The sequence below is a fragment of the Protopterus annectens genome, chromosome 9.part0 (genome assembly GCF_019279795.1).
Source record: "Protopterus annectens isolate FY-2018-M chromosome 9.part0, PAN1.0, whole genome shotgun sequence".
NCBI classification, from domain to species: Eukaryota; Metazoa; Chordata; order Ceratodontiformes; family Protopteridae; genus Protopterus; species Protopterus annectens.
The window spans coordinates 897530460-897543904 of record NC_056743.1 but is presented as its reverse complement, the minus strand read 5'-3'; the positions used below and the strand labels follow the sequence as shown (position 1 = coordinate 897543904).

General features: G+C 40.6%; 1 protein-coding gene across 1 annotated transcript in view; it reads left to right on the top strand.

Moving 5' to 3' along the window:
• LRP1 (LDL receptor related protein 1) overlaps positions 1–13445 on the top strand; it is a 2772300-nt gene that overhangs the window by 2330106 nt on the left and 428749 nt on the right. The window contains exon 68 of the mRNA XM_044083629.1: positions 4485–4601. Within this exon, the coding sequence (XP_043939564.1) occupies positions 4485–4601 (117 nt within the window). The remainder of the gene's footprint in view (positions 1–4484; positions 4602–13445) is intronic.

Here is a 13445-nt window from a genome sequence, read left to right as displayed (position 1 = left end):
GAACCGTTGGTGCTTTCCCACCTATTTGTTGAAAGGAGAAGACTGTAAGGAATTGGTAGTGGAGATTATTCAGGAGCTATTCAAGAGGATAGAAATTGATTCTGAAAATGTAGCTAGGTAGTGGGGTAAAATTAAGGTGGAGTTTAATGGCAGTAAAAGAAAGGGAGCTATATTTAAGAAGTAACAATTATTTAGAGGGACTGACAAATGTTAAAATATTGCAGAATAGGGGGAATCTCACAGAACAATCCGTGGTGGTGGTGCTGCGGTAGCATTGTCGCCTCACAGTAAGACGCTGTCTGGTTCGATTCTCAGCTAGAGCGTCTTCTACGTGGAGACGTGTGAATGGGCGTACCTTTGTTGAAGGTTGTGCGTCAGGGCTGGCAACTCGGCACGTAAAAATCAACTGCCAATCATTAGCGGACCGGAGTTCCGCTGTGGCGACCCCTAACGGGAAAAGCCGAAAGACACAACAAAAAGGGGTAATCTCACAGAGCAAGAAGAGGATCAACTGCAGAATGCGAAGCAGAAAATACGGGATTACCTTGATAATAACACACGAGTTTAGAAAGCTTGCTGTTAAGCAACTGTTTTTTGATAACAACAGTAGAGCACAAAAACTTTTAGCACGTCGACTTGGGCAACAGAAAATAGAAGGAGTTGTAGCCAAGCTGAGGGGAGCCTATAACAAGGAAGGGAACAAGCAGTCTTGTAAAGGTATTAGAAATTTTTTGGAAATTGTATGAAAATTTGTGTAAAACAGAGAAATATGGAACTCAAGAAAAGTTACAAATGGAAATGTTTATGGAAGAATTAAATATGCCAGATTTAGAGGTAGATGAGTCACAATTACTAATGGTTAGGATAGGAGGAGATGAGAGAAAATTGTGATGTATAACCAATCTACAGGAAAATCCCCAGGAATAGATGGTATTCCTGTGGAAGTTTGGAAGCTAGGAGGGAAAAAACTGATAAAGATCTGGAAGGTTTTGTTTAACAGTATCTTAAGAGGAGAAGTACCAACATCCTAGAAGAAAGCTGTGGTAGGTGTAATACCTAACGAGGGTAAAGATCCATCAGACCCAGCTTCATACAGGCCCATGTCAATACTAAACCATGATTATAAAGTGTTCATGTCTATAATGGCTAAAAGATTGGCAAAAGTAATGCCAAAATTGATCAATATGAATCAATGTGGTTTTCTGGAGGGCAGGCAAATATTAGACAACATTAACAGAACATTGATCCAGGGGTAGGCAGAATGTAAGAAAATACCGTTGTTGTTAGTGGGCCTTGATGCAGAGAAAGCATTTGACAGAGTAAGCTGTGACTTTATGAGCAGGGCAATGGAACCATTTGCATTTCCTGAAAATATTATAACATTGATTAGGAGGGTATATGAGGGATTGGAGGCAAAAATGAACATGGGTGGGGGGGGTCCTCTTTAATAATTTTTGCTTAAGCAGAGAAACCAGGAAGGGGTGTCCTCATTCCCCTTTGCATTATATTTAGAACCAGTGGCAAAGTAAATAAGGGACTCAGAAATTCAAGAATATGATTGAATTGGTATGGTAGTCAGGAAAAGCTGTCTGTATTTGCAGATGATATTTTATACCTGACAAAACCAGAAAGAGAGATTACAGTGTTGTGGAATATTTCGAAACTGATTCAAATAATTTCAAGACAGAAGCTAAAACAGAGGCAATAGTGGTAAATTATGTACACACACATCAGCGATATCCATATTTATACAAACATGTTAAAATGAAATATTTAGGAGTTTGGATTTAAAAATGATTCTGCTGTGGCAGTTGAGTATGTGGGAAGAGACTAAACAAAAGCCAATACTGAAACTGAGAAAATAGAAGCTTTGTTATATGGATATGAGTAGTAAGATACAAGCAGTTAAAATGTTTGTAGCCCCTTTAGTCTTATACACAGGTCAGGCATATTTTTATCAACCAGAGGAGAAGTTGTAGAGAACTGAAGGACTTTATCTGGGAGGGGAAGACAGCAGGGGTCAAGTGGGATAAGCTGATTCTTCCAGTAGAACAGGGTGGATTTAGATTACCTGATTTGAAGTGGTATTTCAGAGCTGTACAGTTAAGGCTCCTATACATAACCCAAACAGAAAATTAGAATTCAAAGTGGAAAGGAATAATGATGAAACTGGGGAAGCTCAAGAAACAAGGAGAGACTAGGATTTTGGATGCAGGCCTTTAAGAAGAATAACAGTAATCATACAGAATATTATAGCCATAAAGTAGCAGAAAGTATCCTAAGAACTAAGCCAACACGGGAATGGAGAAAGGAGATTCTGCTCATAGGGATGACTACAACTAGGAATATAGACAGTAGGCAAGAGGGGGGCCACAGAATATTGGAGAAAACAGGCAAAGGAACCAAGGTATTGGGAGCAAATAACTAGAGAGGGAAAGGTAATAGAATGGGAAGAGGCCAAGAATTTATTTGGACTGCAGGTTAGAGATTTCCTTCCCTATTGGGGATTGATATCAGAGTGTAGGCACAGAGAAAGAAATAAGGGGGTCCTATACGAAAGATTAGCACTGATGGAGTTTTTTAGTAGAATCTAGAACAGAAGCTGCCATTAAAAAAGGAGCAATTAGTAGAGCATATAAAATATTGCATGATACCTGTAAGAATCATTAAGAGGAGTCTAGAAAGGATTGGGAATAGGGATTAGATAAGCAATTCATAAAGAAACAATGAAAACATATGTGTATGTCTCGCAAATATGCAACAAAATCTGGAAGATTTGATTCTTGCTTGGTCATGTTTACATAGATATTTTTGTACCCCAAGTAGACTCCAGAGAATTTTTCCTCAGGTGTGACAGGGAAGAAAGAAGTAATTGGGAACATATTTATTGGGAGTGCTGTGAGTTGGCAGACTTTAAGGATTCCCAGCGGGATATACTGTTGGAGATGCTTGGTAGGCAGATTGGTGTGACAAGGGAGATGATTTTTCTGAGCTGTGATACAAAATCGGAATTGCCTAGATGTGGTAAGGCCTTGCTGTGTCTAATTATGGTGACTACCAAAAAAGCAATTACTAGAAAATGGAAATCAAAATCTAAGCCAGCTATACTAGAAGTGGTGAATATAGTGACAACAAATAAAAACTAGAATTGAGGTATTTAGAAAAGGGTAGGAGAAAACGACATTGGAAGAATGGGAATTGTGGGAACAATACACACAGGGGAGGAATGAGGTTTAAGCCTGTGGCTATCAGTCCATATTTCCGTTCTGTGTACTTTTGGTCCTTAAGTTTACTTTTAGTAACCTAATCCAAATAACTGCTAAGTGTGTAAGTTTTTGTTTCAGTAACCCTATACGTCAGACTGTTACTCTGTCTACCTCATTCCATTTTCTCCCCGTGTAAGATAGCAGTATTTCCCATTTAGTCTCATGGTTTTGACAGTATTGTAAAACCACTGTGAGTATGCCATCTTGAATTTTTATTTTTGCATGTTTTTTTCTTTTTGCTTTCCCCTTAGGACCTTAACCATTGTCTTCTCTACTTTTACCAGGATGGCCTATTCTTTGTTGGAACAGGAGCTGGATATTCCCGGGCTAGGCCCTAAAGGCTGTTCTTCCCTATCATCTCTCCATTCCCCATTGGGAGTCATGTGGTAGGGAGCAGATCAACTTGCTGGACTTGGGAGACAGCCTACCTTCTCCCCTTGAAAGTAGTCCCATCCCCCTCAGTGGCATCTGTGAGACTTTAATAATTTCCTCCTGGGGACTTGTGCCTCTTCATGCCAGATTCCCCTCATCCGTATAGTCCAAATGCACTAATAGCAGTGCTGGTTTGGCTGGCTTGAAACTCCTGTAGGTGAATACCTTGTGCTCCCACTAGATGTTGCCCATGTGGAGAGTCATAGCTGCTTCCCTTCCCCCACAGCAGGTGAGCTGGAAGCAGCCAGTCACTCCCATTCTTCCCAGACAGTTCCTGCAAACACCCAAGCTACTAATGAAGCTTGGGTCATATGGCGTATTCAGGGTCTTCTCCCTTTATACAAGAAAGGTATTTTGAAGTAATCTTTATATGTACAGAACTCCCCCCCCCCAACACTTCGATCCTTAGACAGAGTTATCCTATCCCAAGCTATTGACAGTTTGTTAAACTTCCCAAATAGCAGTCACACATTAACCTTTTTAAAGTAACACACATTACTTTTCACCCAGTCATAGCTTATTATTTTGCTGCCATGGAGGTAATCTTGTCTTAAACCATAAGTTGCTGAGGTAGCATGTATTGTTTTATTTTCTCAACAGAACTTAGACTATGTGTAGATTTTCCTTAGCTAGAGGGTTATGCATTTTTTACAGCACTAGCACATTCTTCCTTGTCTCCAGTAGGCTTATATGTTTGAAAAAACTATGTTTTTGAACATATTTAATATCTTTGTCCTGCAGTCATTGACTGTTCTTATGCATAACTTTTTTTTTTTTTTTTTGTAGATGAAAGAACTTGTGAACCATACCAGTTCCGCTGCAAAAACAATCGCTGTGTCCCAGGTCGCTGGCAGTGTGACTATGATAACGACTGTGGAGACAACTCTGATGAAGAAGGCTGCAGTATGTCATATTTTCAAAACAATTTTTTTTTTTATTTCATAGTTCTCGCTATATATAACATGCAGGGCTTTGGTCTGGATCCTGTGTAATTGTATGGAAAGAGGTGCATAGTCTTGTTAGAAACAGGTACACGCCATGCATTCTTCTTGGTTTGGCAATAATGCTTACTGTTATGCAGTTGCTGTTCTTGGATTAGCAGGCACACCAGTACAGAATGACTATTATTATTATTATTTTTTTTAAAAGGTACATTCTGAGTATCCCAAGTACTCTGATATTTCTATGACTGATGGAATTCAAAGGAAATCTAGATGTTTGACCTTAAAGTGTTGTGTAAGAAGGGAATGCCAAGAGGATTACCTACTGGAAGGGTACAGCTGACTTAGATGATCTTTGCAGACCCACTTCCCCTTCCCTTCACCTGTGGTAGTGCAATTGCAAGCAAGATTGTATTGATGGCAATCAGAAGGGGTTAATAAGCTGAAAAAGAGTGAGAACAGTGTCAAGAATGTAATAGCCAAAAAAAGTGGGCACATGCAGAAATATTGACTTAAAGTTATGGGAAAAGCACCTAGTAAGATGTTGGTATAGTTATTACATTACATGTGCTAGCTCTAGGAAACTAATCTTCTATACCCAAGTGTTTGCGAAGGAACTGAGTGTGCTACACAACATTTTAAGAAGAGTTTTTCTTTTTTGAAGCAGTTTTGAGGATGCAGTGTTTGTGCTATTACACACAGGTTTATTGCATGTCTGTCGACCTGCTTAACCCCACTTCTTCTCTACCTGTGAGTACGCTAGCTGTACGCAGTTCGACCATGTGTGAGAACACTGTGAACTCAAGTATCATACTGTAATATTAAATGAATCGGCACTTTGATGCGACTGTGTTAAATGTAAAGAAGACAGATCTTTGTACTCTTGAGGATTCACAGCTAATCTGTGTATAGTATTTTTCAGTAGTGACTTAATGTATTGTCTACTGGTGACGCTGTTCACTTCGGGTCTTTGCTGTAAAATAAAATCCGTGTCTGTTGTTTTAGGATGATTTTGGTATTTAGTTTGCATAAACTTGGTTGATTGCATGGTTTCTAGGACTGTGTTGGATAACTTGTCAATTGATAGTGACAAAACGCTCTCTTGTCTATGCCTGGAAAAGTTGAGTTATTCTTGATAGGGAGATAATTATAGGTTTGCGGTAAATTGTAAAATGGAGATTTTGGCTGAAGTGTTAGTGATAAGGATGAAGATACTTTTTATGAATGTTGTTGCATAAGAGATCACGGAGCTAAGAACTTACACTGCCCATACTAGGATGCTGTTGTACATCTTTTCTTGTTCAAAGAGTCAGAAGGTCTGTGGGGTTTGACGTCATTGGTTGAAAAAAAGCCTTTTCACGTATTAACATATTAGACTGCAATTTACTTTTTGATGCATTTTTTTTTGTTGTTTCTTGATAGTGGCTGTAATCAGTCAGAAACTTGTATGTGTGTCCAGTGGCCAGATTGAGATGTATCTCTGTTTCCTGGTGGTAAGTGATAAGATGACTGGTACAAGGCATCTGTAGCCTCTTTCATCATGCCCATGTGATTGAGCCTTGGAGTCTTTACTGTGGCAGATTCTTCTCACTGATCCACAGGAAAGAGTCTTAAAATGGGCAAGAAGGGTCTGTTGTTTAGTGTATGTGAATGATCTGCTCTAGGTGCTGTAGAACATAGGGAATTCTCAGTGGAGATAGCTGAGATTAGTGCAAGATTTTTCAGTTTTCCATCTGCGTAGCCAAAACTGGTGATTTATCCATTCTAATATTCTGTTTTGAAACAAGTGGCTGTAAATTCGAGATTAGCTTCATCTGCTTGTGGTTATAGATGCTGAAGGTTGGAAGTACAGGTATAGTAATGTAATGATGTGCAAACTGTGAGCTGAAAAATGAAACTAGTGGGCTATCTTGATGGTAAAAGGACCGTTTACTGTTACTGTGCCAAATCAGTAATCTAGCTGAGGTCCTAGTTTTCTTATACCATGCAAAAATGGAATGGGGATTTATCTAGTGTGGTGAAAAATTTAGAGCAATACCGGAAATTATAGGGGCTCCAAGAATAATGGGGGATGAGGCTGTCTTAATTTTGCATCTGTGTCTTTCTCTGTTCTTAGCAGTGTTAAAGGATGTAAGTGAGCAGGAAGTCTCATACTATAATGTTATATATAATATAGTGGTAGGAAATTGAGGCAAGAATCTTAAGGAATTTTTTATTAGAGTAGAGGCAACTTTGGCATATTTGGAAGCAAGATTTTACTACAAACTGTAAATAACATCCTTCCGGTTCTGTTTGTCATGTGATTTTGACTTGTAGATATTGAATGGATTTATTTGGGAGGAATCTTAATCAAACAGTGTGACAAGAAGGTTTTAAATCTGCAGAGAGAGAGATCTTTCAGGGCTCCAGGATATCATTCTTGGTGATCCTGTTGATAACAAAAAGGTTAAGAGAGCTGAAGAATTAAGGCTAATTGCAAGGCAGGAGGTGGTGCTGTATCAGATGTTTAAACTGTACCATTTCTAGTGCATGATGATTTCTTTATTGCCCGGTAGTCTGCTAATAAACTGTGGGATGCATGGTGACTAATTGACAAGATTTTTGCATCACGGTTCTAATGTCCAAGTTTCATTCCTGATCACTGGTCACTGTTTGTGTGCATTTGCTCTCTGCGTCTGTGTGGATTTACTGTAGGTACTTCTAGTTCCTACCGCATCTCACAATAACACTGGTTGATTGGTTCATGGCTGAAAAGATTCTGAGAAAAGCTATTTCACTTACCTGGTTAGCAAAGTTCTAAAACAGTCTGGACTGTTTATAGTTTAACAGCAGGTATTTTTGTATATGAATAGTGAGAAGATTAAGAATATGAAGCTTTCTAAGTTTGGCTTAGTTGTTGAATTGGTAGTGTACTTACACTTGATACTGGAAGATCAGCAGATACGAAGTTTTGTTCCCACACCATATGGTTGGATTCATTTTCTAATAAGGATACTGCAATATAGCATAAAGAAGTGCCACACTTTTGAGATTCTGTTCTTAAGATGAAATATGAACCTGAGGGCTTGTCTCTTTAATTTCTCCAAATCTTTTCGGTTTCTAATACCATGACGGGATGGGAACCCATTCCTAAGTCTCACAGTATGATTAAAGATCATGAAATTAGTATTGTTTCAATCTTTGATATCAGCCAGAAGTGCTCTTTGCAACACCCACAATATGCCCAGTAATGACTCCTCCTGCAGTTTGTATGGAGTTGGATGTATTGGTAACGCATTTAAATTTGATTGTAGATTATTTTTTATAAGACCTGCTGCTCCTACTACTATTGGAACTGTCTGGGTATCTTTCTTTCACATTGCTCTTGTTTCTGCCTGCAAATCCTGATATTTTATGACTTTGTGTCTCTGTATGCAAGACACTGTAGGCACTTGGTGTAGCAATTTCAATGATCAGTGCTACTTTTGTCTTCTTTTCATGGACTACTATATCTGGTTTTCTCACATCTATCTTTTGAACTGTTGGTAATGGGTGATCCTGTGTGATGTAGACTTCATCAGTTTCTATGATGCTTTGTGGCTCATGGTTCCAGTGTTTTTCAGCTCTTTCATTATTATAATGTTTACACAACCTCCAGTGCAACAACCTTGCCACATTATTGTGCCTTTCAGTGTATAGTCCTTCTGCCATTAGTATATCACAACCAACAACAAGGTGTGTGACTATTAGCAATTCTGTTTTACAAAACCTGGATTTGTCTTTAGGTCCCACATGCTCAATGGACATTGTAAATCAACATGTACATAGCCCACTGTCTTGGGCCGCCAATATTAACCTTTCATCTTTTGTTTTCAGTTCACCTCTCATTAACCATTCCTACGTTCAGTCCTTATCAATATGAGGTTCTTCCAGGAGTTTTCTATACTTGCAGCTATGTTTATGCATTTTCCACATTTCTTACCTTCTCATTTGATCCTTCACCTTATATTCTTTCTTTTGTTTTTTGGCACATTCAGTTGCTGCATGATTTTTACCTACTTCTTGTTTGATTTCCATTCCTGCTTGCCGCCGATATGCTTCTGCTAGACTAAGATAGGAAGTCATCTTAGATTTATTCTCCTCTTATTTCAAAATTTTCACTATATTTGGGTCTTGTGAGGTCAGCAGATATGTTTGCAGTCCCACAATTGCAGATCTGTACATGTAATCAAGTTCAAGTAGGTCCTTTCCTCCCCGGTAATGTGGAATATATAATCGTGGTATGCATTGAATTTTAAAAGTCATTTGATGGCCATGAAGCATCCTCCTTGTTTTACTGTCTGTAATCTGTGCAACACCTTTTGGGGCCAGTCAGTCACTCCAAAACTGTAAGTTAGGACAGGAAGAGCAAATTGGTTTATAGCGTGAATTTTGTCCCTAGATGTCAGTGCTGTTTTCAGGATTAATTTAATTCTTCTAAAATTTTCCTTATTAAGTATTATTCACATTTGTTCATGCTTTATTGTTGATCCTTCATCAGTTCCCAAATATATATATATATGTACATTCCGTATGTACATTCCGTCTTGCTCAAGTTCTTTTATATCACATTCTTGTCCCAAACTGATGTTTTCTTGGTGCTGCATCTTTTCAGCTTTAAAGGTTGCTTTTCCACATTTATCAAGACCAAATGACATTCTTATATCATCTGAAAAATTTTTAAGTACTTGCAGTTGTGCTTTCAGTTCCTCATCTAATGAGCTGTACAGATGTTCTTCGTGTTTCATTGTTGCAGTCATTACATTTGGGTTATCTGCTTGAAGGTGTAGCCCTCAGACGGCCTGATTAACAAAGTCTCGGGTCCTGCGTCAGTTGCTGTCCTTTCTTCCATGACGTCAGGTCGTCAGGGGTATAAAACATGGAGCTGACACCATTACACCAGTCTTTCTTGCCATGCAGTGCCCGAAGCAGAAGCAGTTCGCAAGTGCCGGTCGGCCACCTCCTGAAAATTTCGTTTTCGAGTTTCAGAAGCAAAGTCTTCAACTAAAGCTAAGTACCCCGTTGGGGAAACTTTTTCTTGCTCCTTCCCGATGTCAGTAAAAGTTAATAATTGCATTACTTGTGGAAAGCAAATACCTGATTTTCATTCATACTGTATTCCTTGCCTAGGCCCTGACCACGATGTACCTTGCTGTCGTCTGTATATTTCTGTCATCTGTATATTTTCGCCTCTAAATATTTCAGTTCTCAGTTTAATTATCCAGAAATGTTGTCGGTTAGCCATCCGACTACCGGGATTCCGAAAAAACGCAAAGATAAAGACATAGACAGGCCGCCGATGTCCAAAACTGCCGACAACGCTTCTCCTAAGCCAGTCGCCAGTTCGCCATTACTCAGTGAGGCGCTTTCATAGCCCCTGATACCCGCTACTTCTGATTTGCAGGCCTCTACTGAGACCTATTCGGAGTCTGGTATGCCGCAAGATGCTTCAACTATGGAACCTGCTGATGTCTCTACCTTGGATGGGTCTGGAGCTGCTGAACAGGCACCGGCTTCTGAGGGTGTATTCAGGCCTACGGACTTGCATATTAAACCGACGCCTCCTTCTTTACTTAGGCCTAAATCTCGATCCATGTCTAAAATAACTGACGCCCAGCCCACATGCTCAGGCCTCTATGCCTAAAAAACAAATGATAAGAATGACTGAAGATCCAATAACTCTAATCAGGGGTAGCCAACCCCCTTCTGAGAGGCCTAGGACTGAAGTTGATGATGAGTCTTCTGATCAGGATTCTGTTTTTTCTGATTCTTCTGATGATCTGGATTTGCCCTTATCTACTTATGAAGATTCTGATGCAGAGGACTCCATTCCCTCTGCTTCCCCTCCTGAGGATTTTTATTTTGGGGAAACCTTACATACTCTTAGGGGAGCATTTCCACTGGGAAAGCCAGGATTTTTCTGATTCAAAAAAGAGGCTTAGGGATTTCCTTCTCCTACCTCAGCATAGGCCTTCAGCTATTCCTCCTGTACTAGACATTGTTGATGATGCTTTTTCGGAATCTAGTTTGGCCTCTGATTCCCTGCCTCCTGCTCCCAGAAAACCTGACAGATACTACAGGGTCCCTGAGTCCCACAAGTTCCTTTTTAAAAATCCGATTGCAGATCCCGAGACTATTTCGCAGGGGCCCAAGGGCATTAAGGCTTCTAGTGCTAAAAATCCTACCCCTTCTGATAGAGACTCCAGGGTGCTGGATAGATGGGGTAAAAGGTTTACACTTCTGCAACCTTGGCCATTAGGCCTTTAAGCTGCCAGTTTCATGTGTTAAAGTATCAGCAACATGTTTTTGGACTGGTTAAACAGAAAATTATGTTGATTCCTGACTGTGTGGAAAATAAAGATTTACAGGATTTAATGCATTCTGCTGAACAAGTTGGAAAGCATACTTTGCAATGTGGTTTTGATTCATTAAAGGCATCTTGCAGGGCTGCTGTTACTAGGTCTGTGCTCAGAAGGCATGCTTGGCTTAAGGAGCAATCTTTGCCTGATCATGTTAAAGCTAAATTGTTGGATGCTCCTTTAAATAAGGACTGCCTGTTTGGCAATAAGGCTGAGGAAGTTCTTAAAAAGATGGAAGATAAAGCTAAATCTATGCAAATCAAGTTCAGCCTCCTAGATTTAGTAGGCACTGGCCCTCTAAGAATTGGTCCTTTCCATCCCCTTCCAGGTCTTCTCAAGCCAAACCCAGACACAGCAAAAACCCCAGGTTTCAGTCCCAGAGGACACACACAACTAAGCAGGGGGGGGGCCTCCACTTCCAAATCTGGGAATAATAAGACTCCCCCCTATGGTAAACTGTCACAATGACTTCTTTTAAAATTTCCAAGCACTTATCATCTTGACTGCCCCTTTGGGGGGAAAGGTTGCTCTTCATGCAAAGAATTGGAAACTCATTACCCAGGACAAATAGATTTTAAATACAGTGTCCCAGGGATACAGATTTCACTTCCACTCGTTTCCAACACCAAGCGGGTGGCCGGACCTACACCCAAATCAGTGGGCAGAGGCCCAAAAACAAGTACTTTCTCTCTTAAGCATGGGGGTTATTCAACTGGTACCAGAAGAGGAAAAGGGACAAGATTTCTACTCAAGACTTTTCCTGGTACCCAGAAAAGACAATTCATGGCGTCCTATCCTGGACCTGTCTACTCTAAATACCTTTTTGGAGATTCCAAAATTCAAGATGCTGACTCTTCACCAGTTACTTCCTATGCTAGGCAAAGATGTCTGGTTGGCAACACTAGATTTAAAAGAAGCATACCTGCTCATCCCAGTCAGGGAATCTTGCAGAAAATACCTACACTTCAAAGCAGGCTACATGCACTATCAGTTCTCTGCAATGCCCTTTGGCTTATCTACTGCGCCCAGGGTATTCACAAAGTGGCTAGCTCCAGTTATTGCATTTTGCAGGCAAAGAAATATTCAAATATACCCATACCTGGACACTTGTCTAATTCAGGCAGAAAGCCAGGACATACTTTTGAATCGTCTGCCCTTTGTACAAAGGGTTCTAACTTGTCTGGGGTACACCATAAAAGAAAAGAAATCACACCTGGTACCCTGTCAACAAATTATATCCTTGGGAGCAAGCTTGAATACAACTTCCCAGATGGCTTACCTCGCCAGAGAAACAAATTCATTTGACAACCTACTTCAGACAAGTGGCCACAAAATCCCTGCTATCTGCAAGACAAATATTGCAAGCCTTGGGGTTCATGGCCTCTTGCATTTTTCTAATTCCATATGCAAGACTGCATATGAGGAAACTACAGTGGTATCTAAAAAGCCTATGGTGTCAACATTCTCAAGACCTGGAAACAGTGATTCCTATCATACCTTGCCTACGCCTAGAATTCCTTTGGTGGGCAGAGGCCTGCCACCAAACAATGGGCTACCTTTCACACCACCCCCTGCCACCTAAACCCTAACAACAGACGCATCAGACTGTGCATGGGGGGGGCTCACCTGGCAGGGAAGTGCATTCAGGGCAAATAGAACCCAAGTCAAATGCACCTGCATATCAATCAAAAATAAATGTTAGCTGTACAGAATGCTCTGACAGCCTTCAAGGACCACATTCTTCCAGGACAAATAATGGTAAAGACGGACAACACCACTGTTATGTGGTGCATAAACAAGCAGGGGGGTACACATTCTTACCCCCTCTGCAGACTAGCCATGGCATTGTGGAACACAGCCTTGAGCTACCAAGTGCACCTACAAGCTCAATTCCTGCCAGGAAAATTAAGTACACTGGCAGACAGACTAAGCAGAAACCTCATGGACCCACACGAGTGGAAACTGGAACCAAGGATTTTCAACATATTGACAAGCAAATGGGGGAACCCAGATATAGACCTGTTTGCCTTTCCCCACAACTACCAATTAGACAAATTTTGCACAAGGACTCCCCACAAACAAGCCTGGAAAGTGGATGCTCTGTCCTTCAGCTGGAAAAACCTATCAGCCTATGCCTTCCCCCCTCTGCCTCTGCTCTCCAAAGTATGACTAAAAATCAAAAAGGACAAACCAAGGATAATTTTGATTGCTCCAGACTGGCCGCGCCAACACTGGTACCCACTCCTGCGCAGTGTGTCACAGTTATCTCCATGGCACCTGCCTCAGACTCCTTCCCTGCTGTCTCAGCAGGAGAACCAGATTCTGCAACCTCAGCTTCTAACACTGAACCTTGCAGACTGGCTAATTACTTAATCTCTCCTTTACCATCCCTCAGCAAACCTATGATGGATATCATTTTAGAGGCAAGG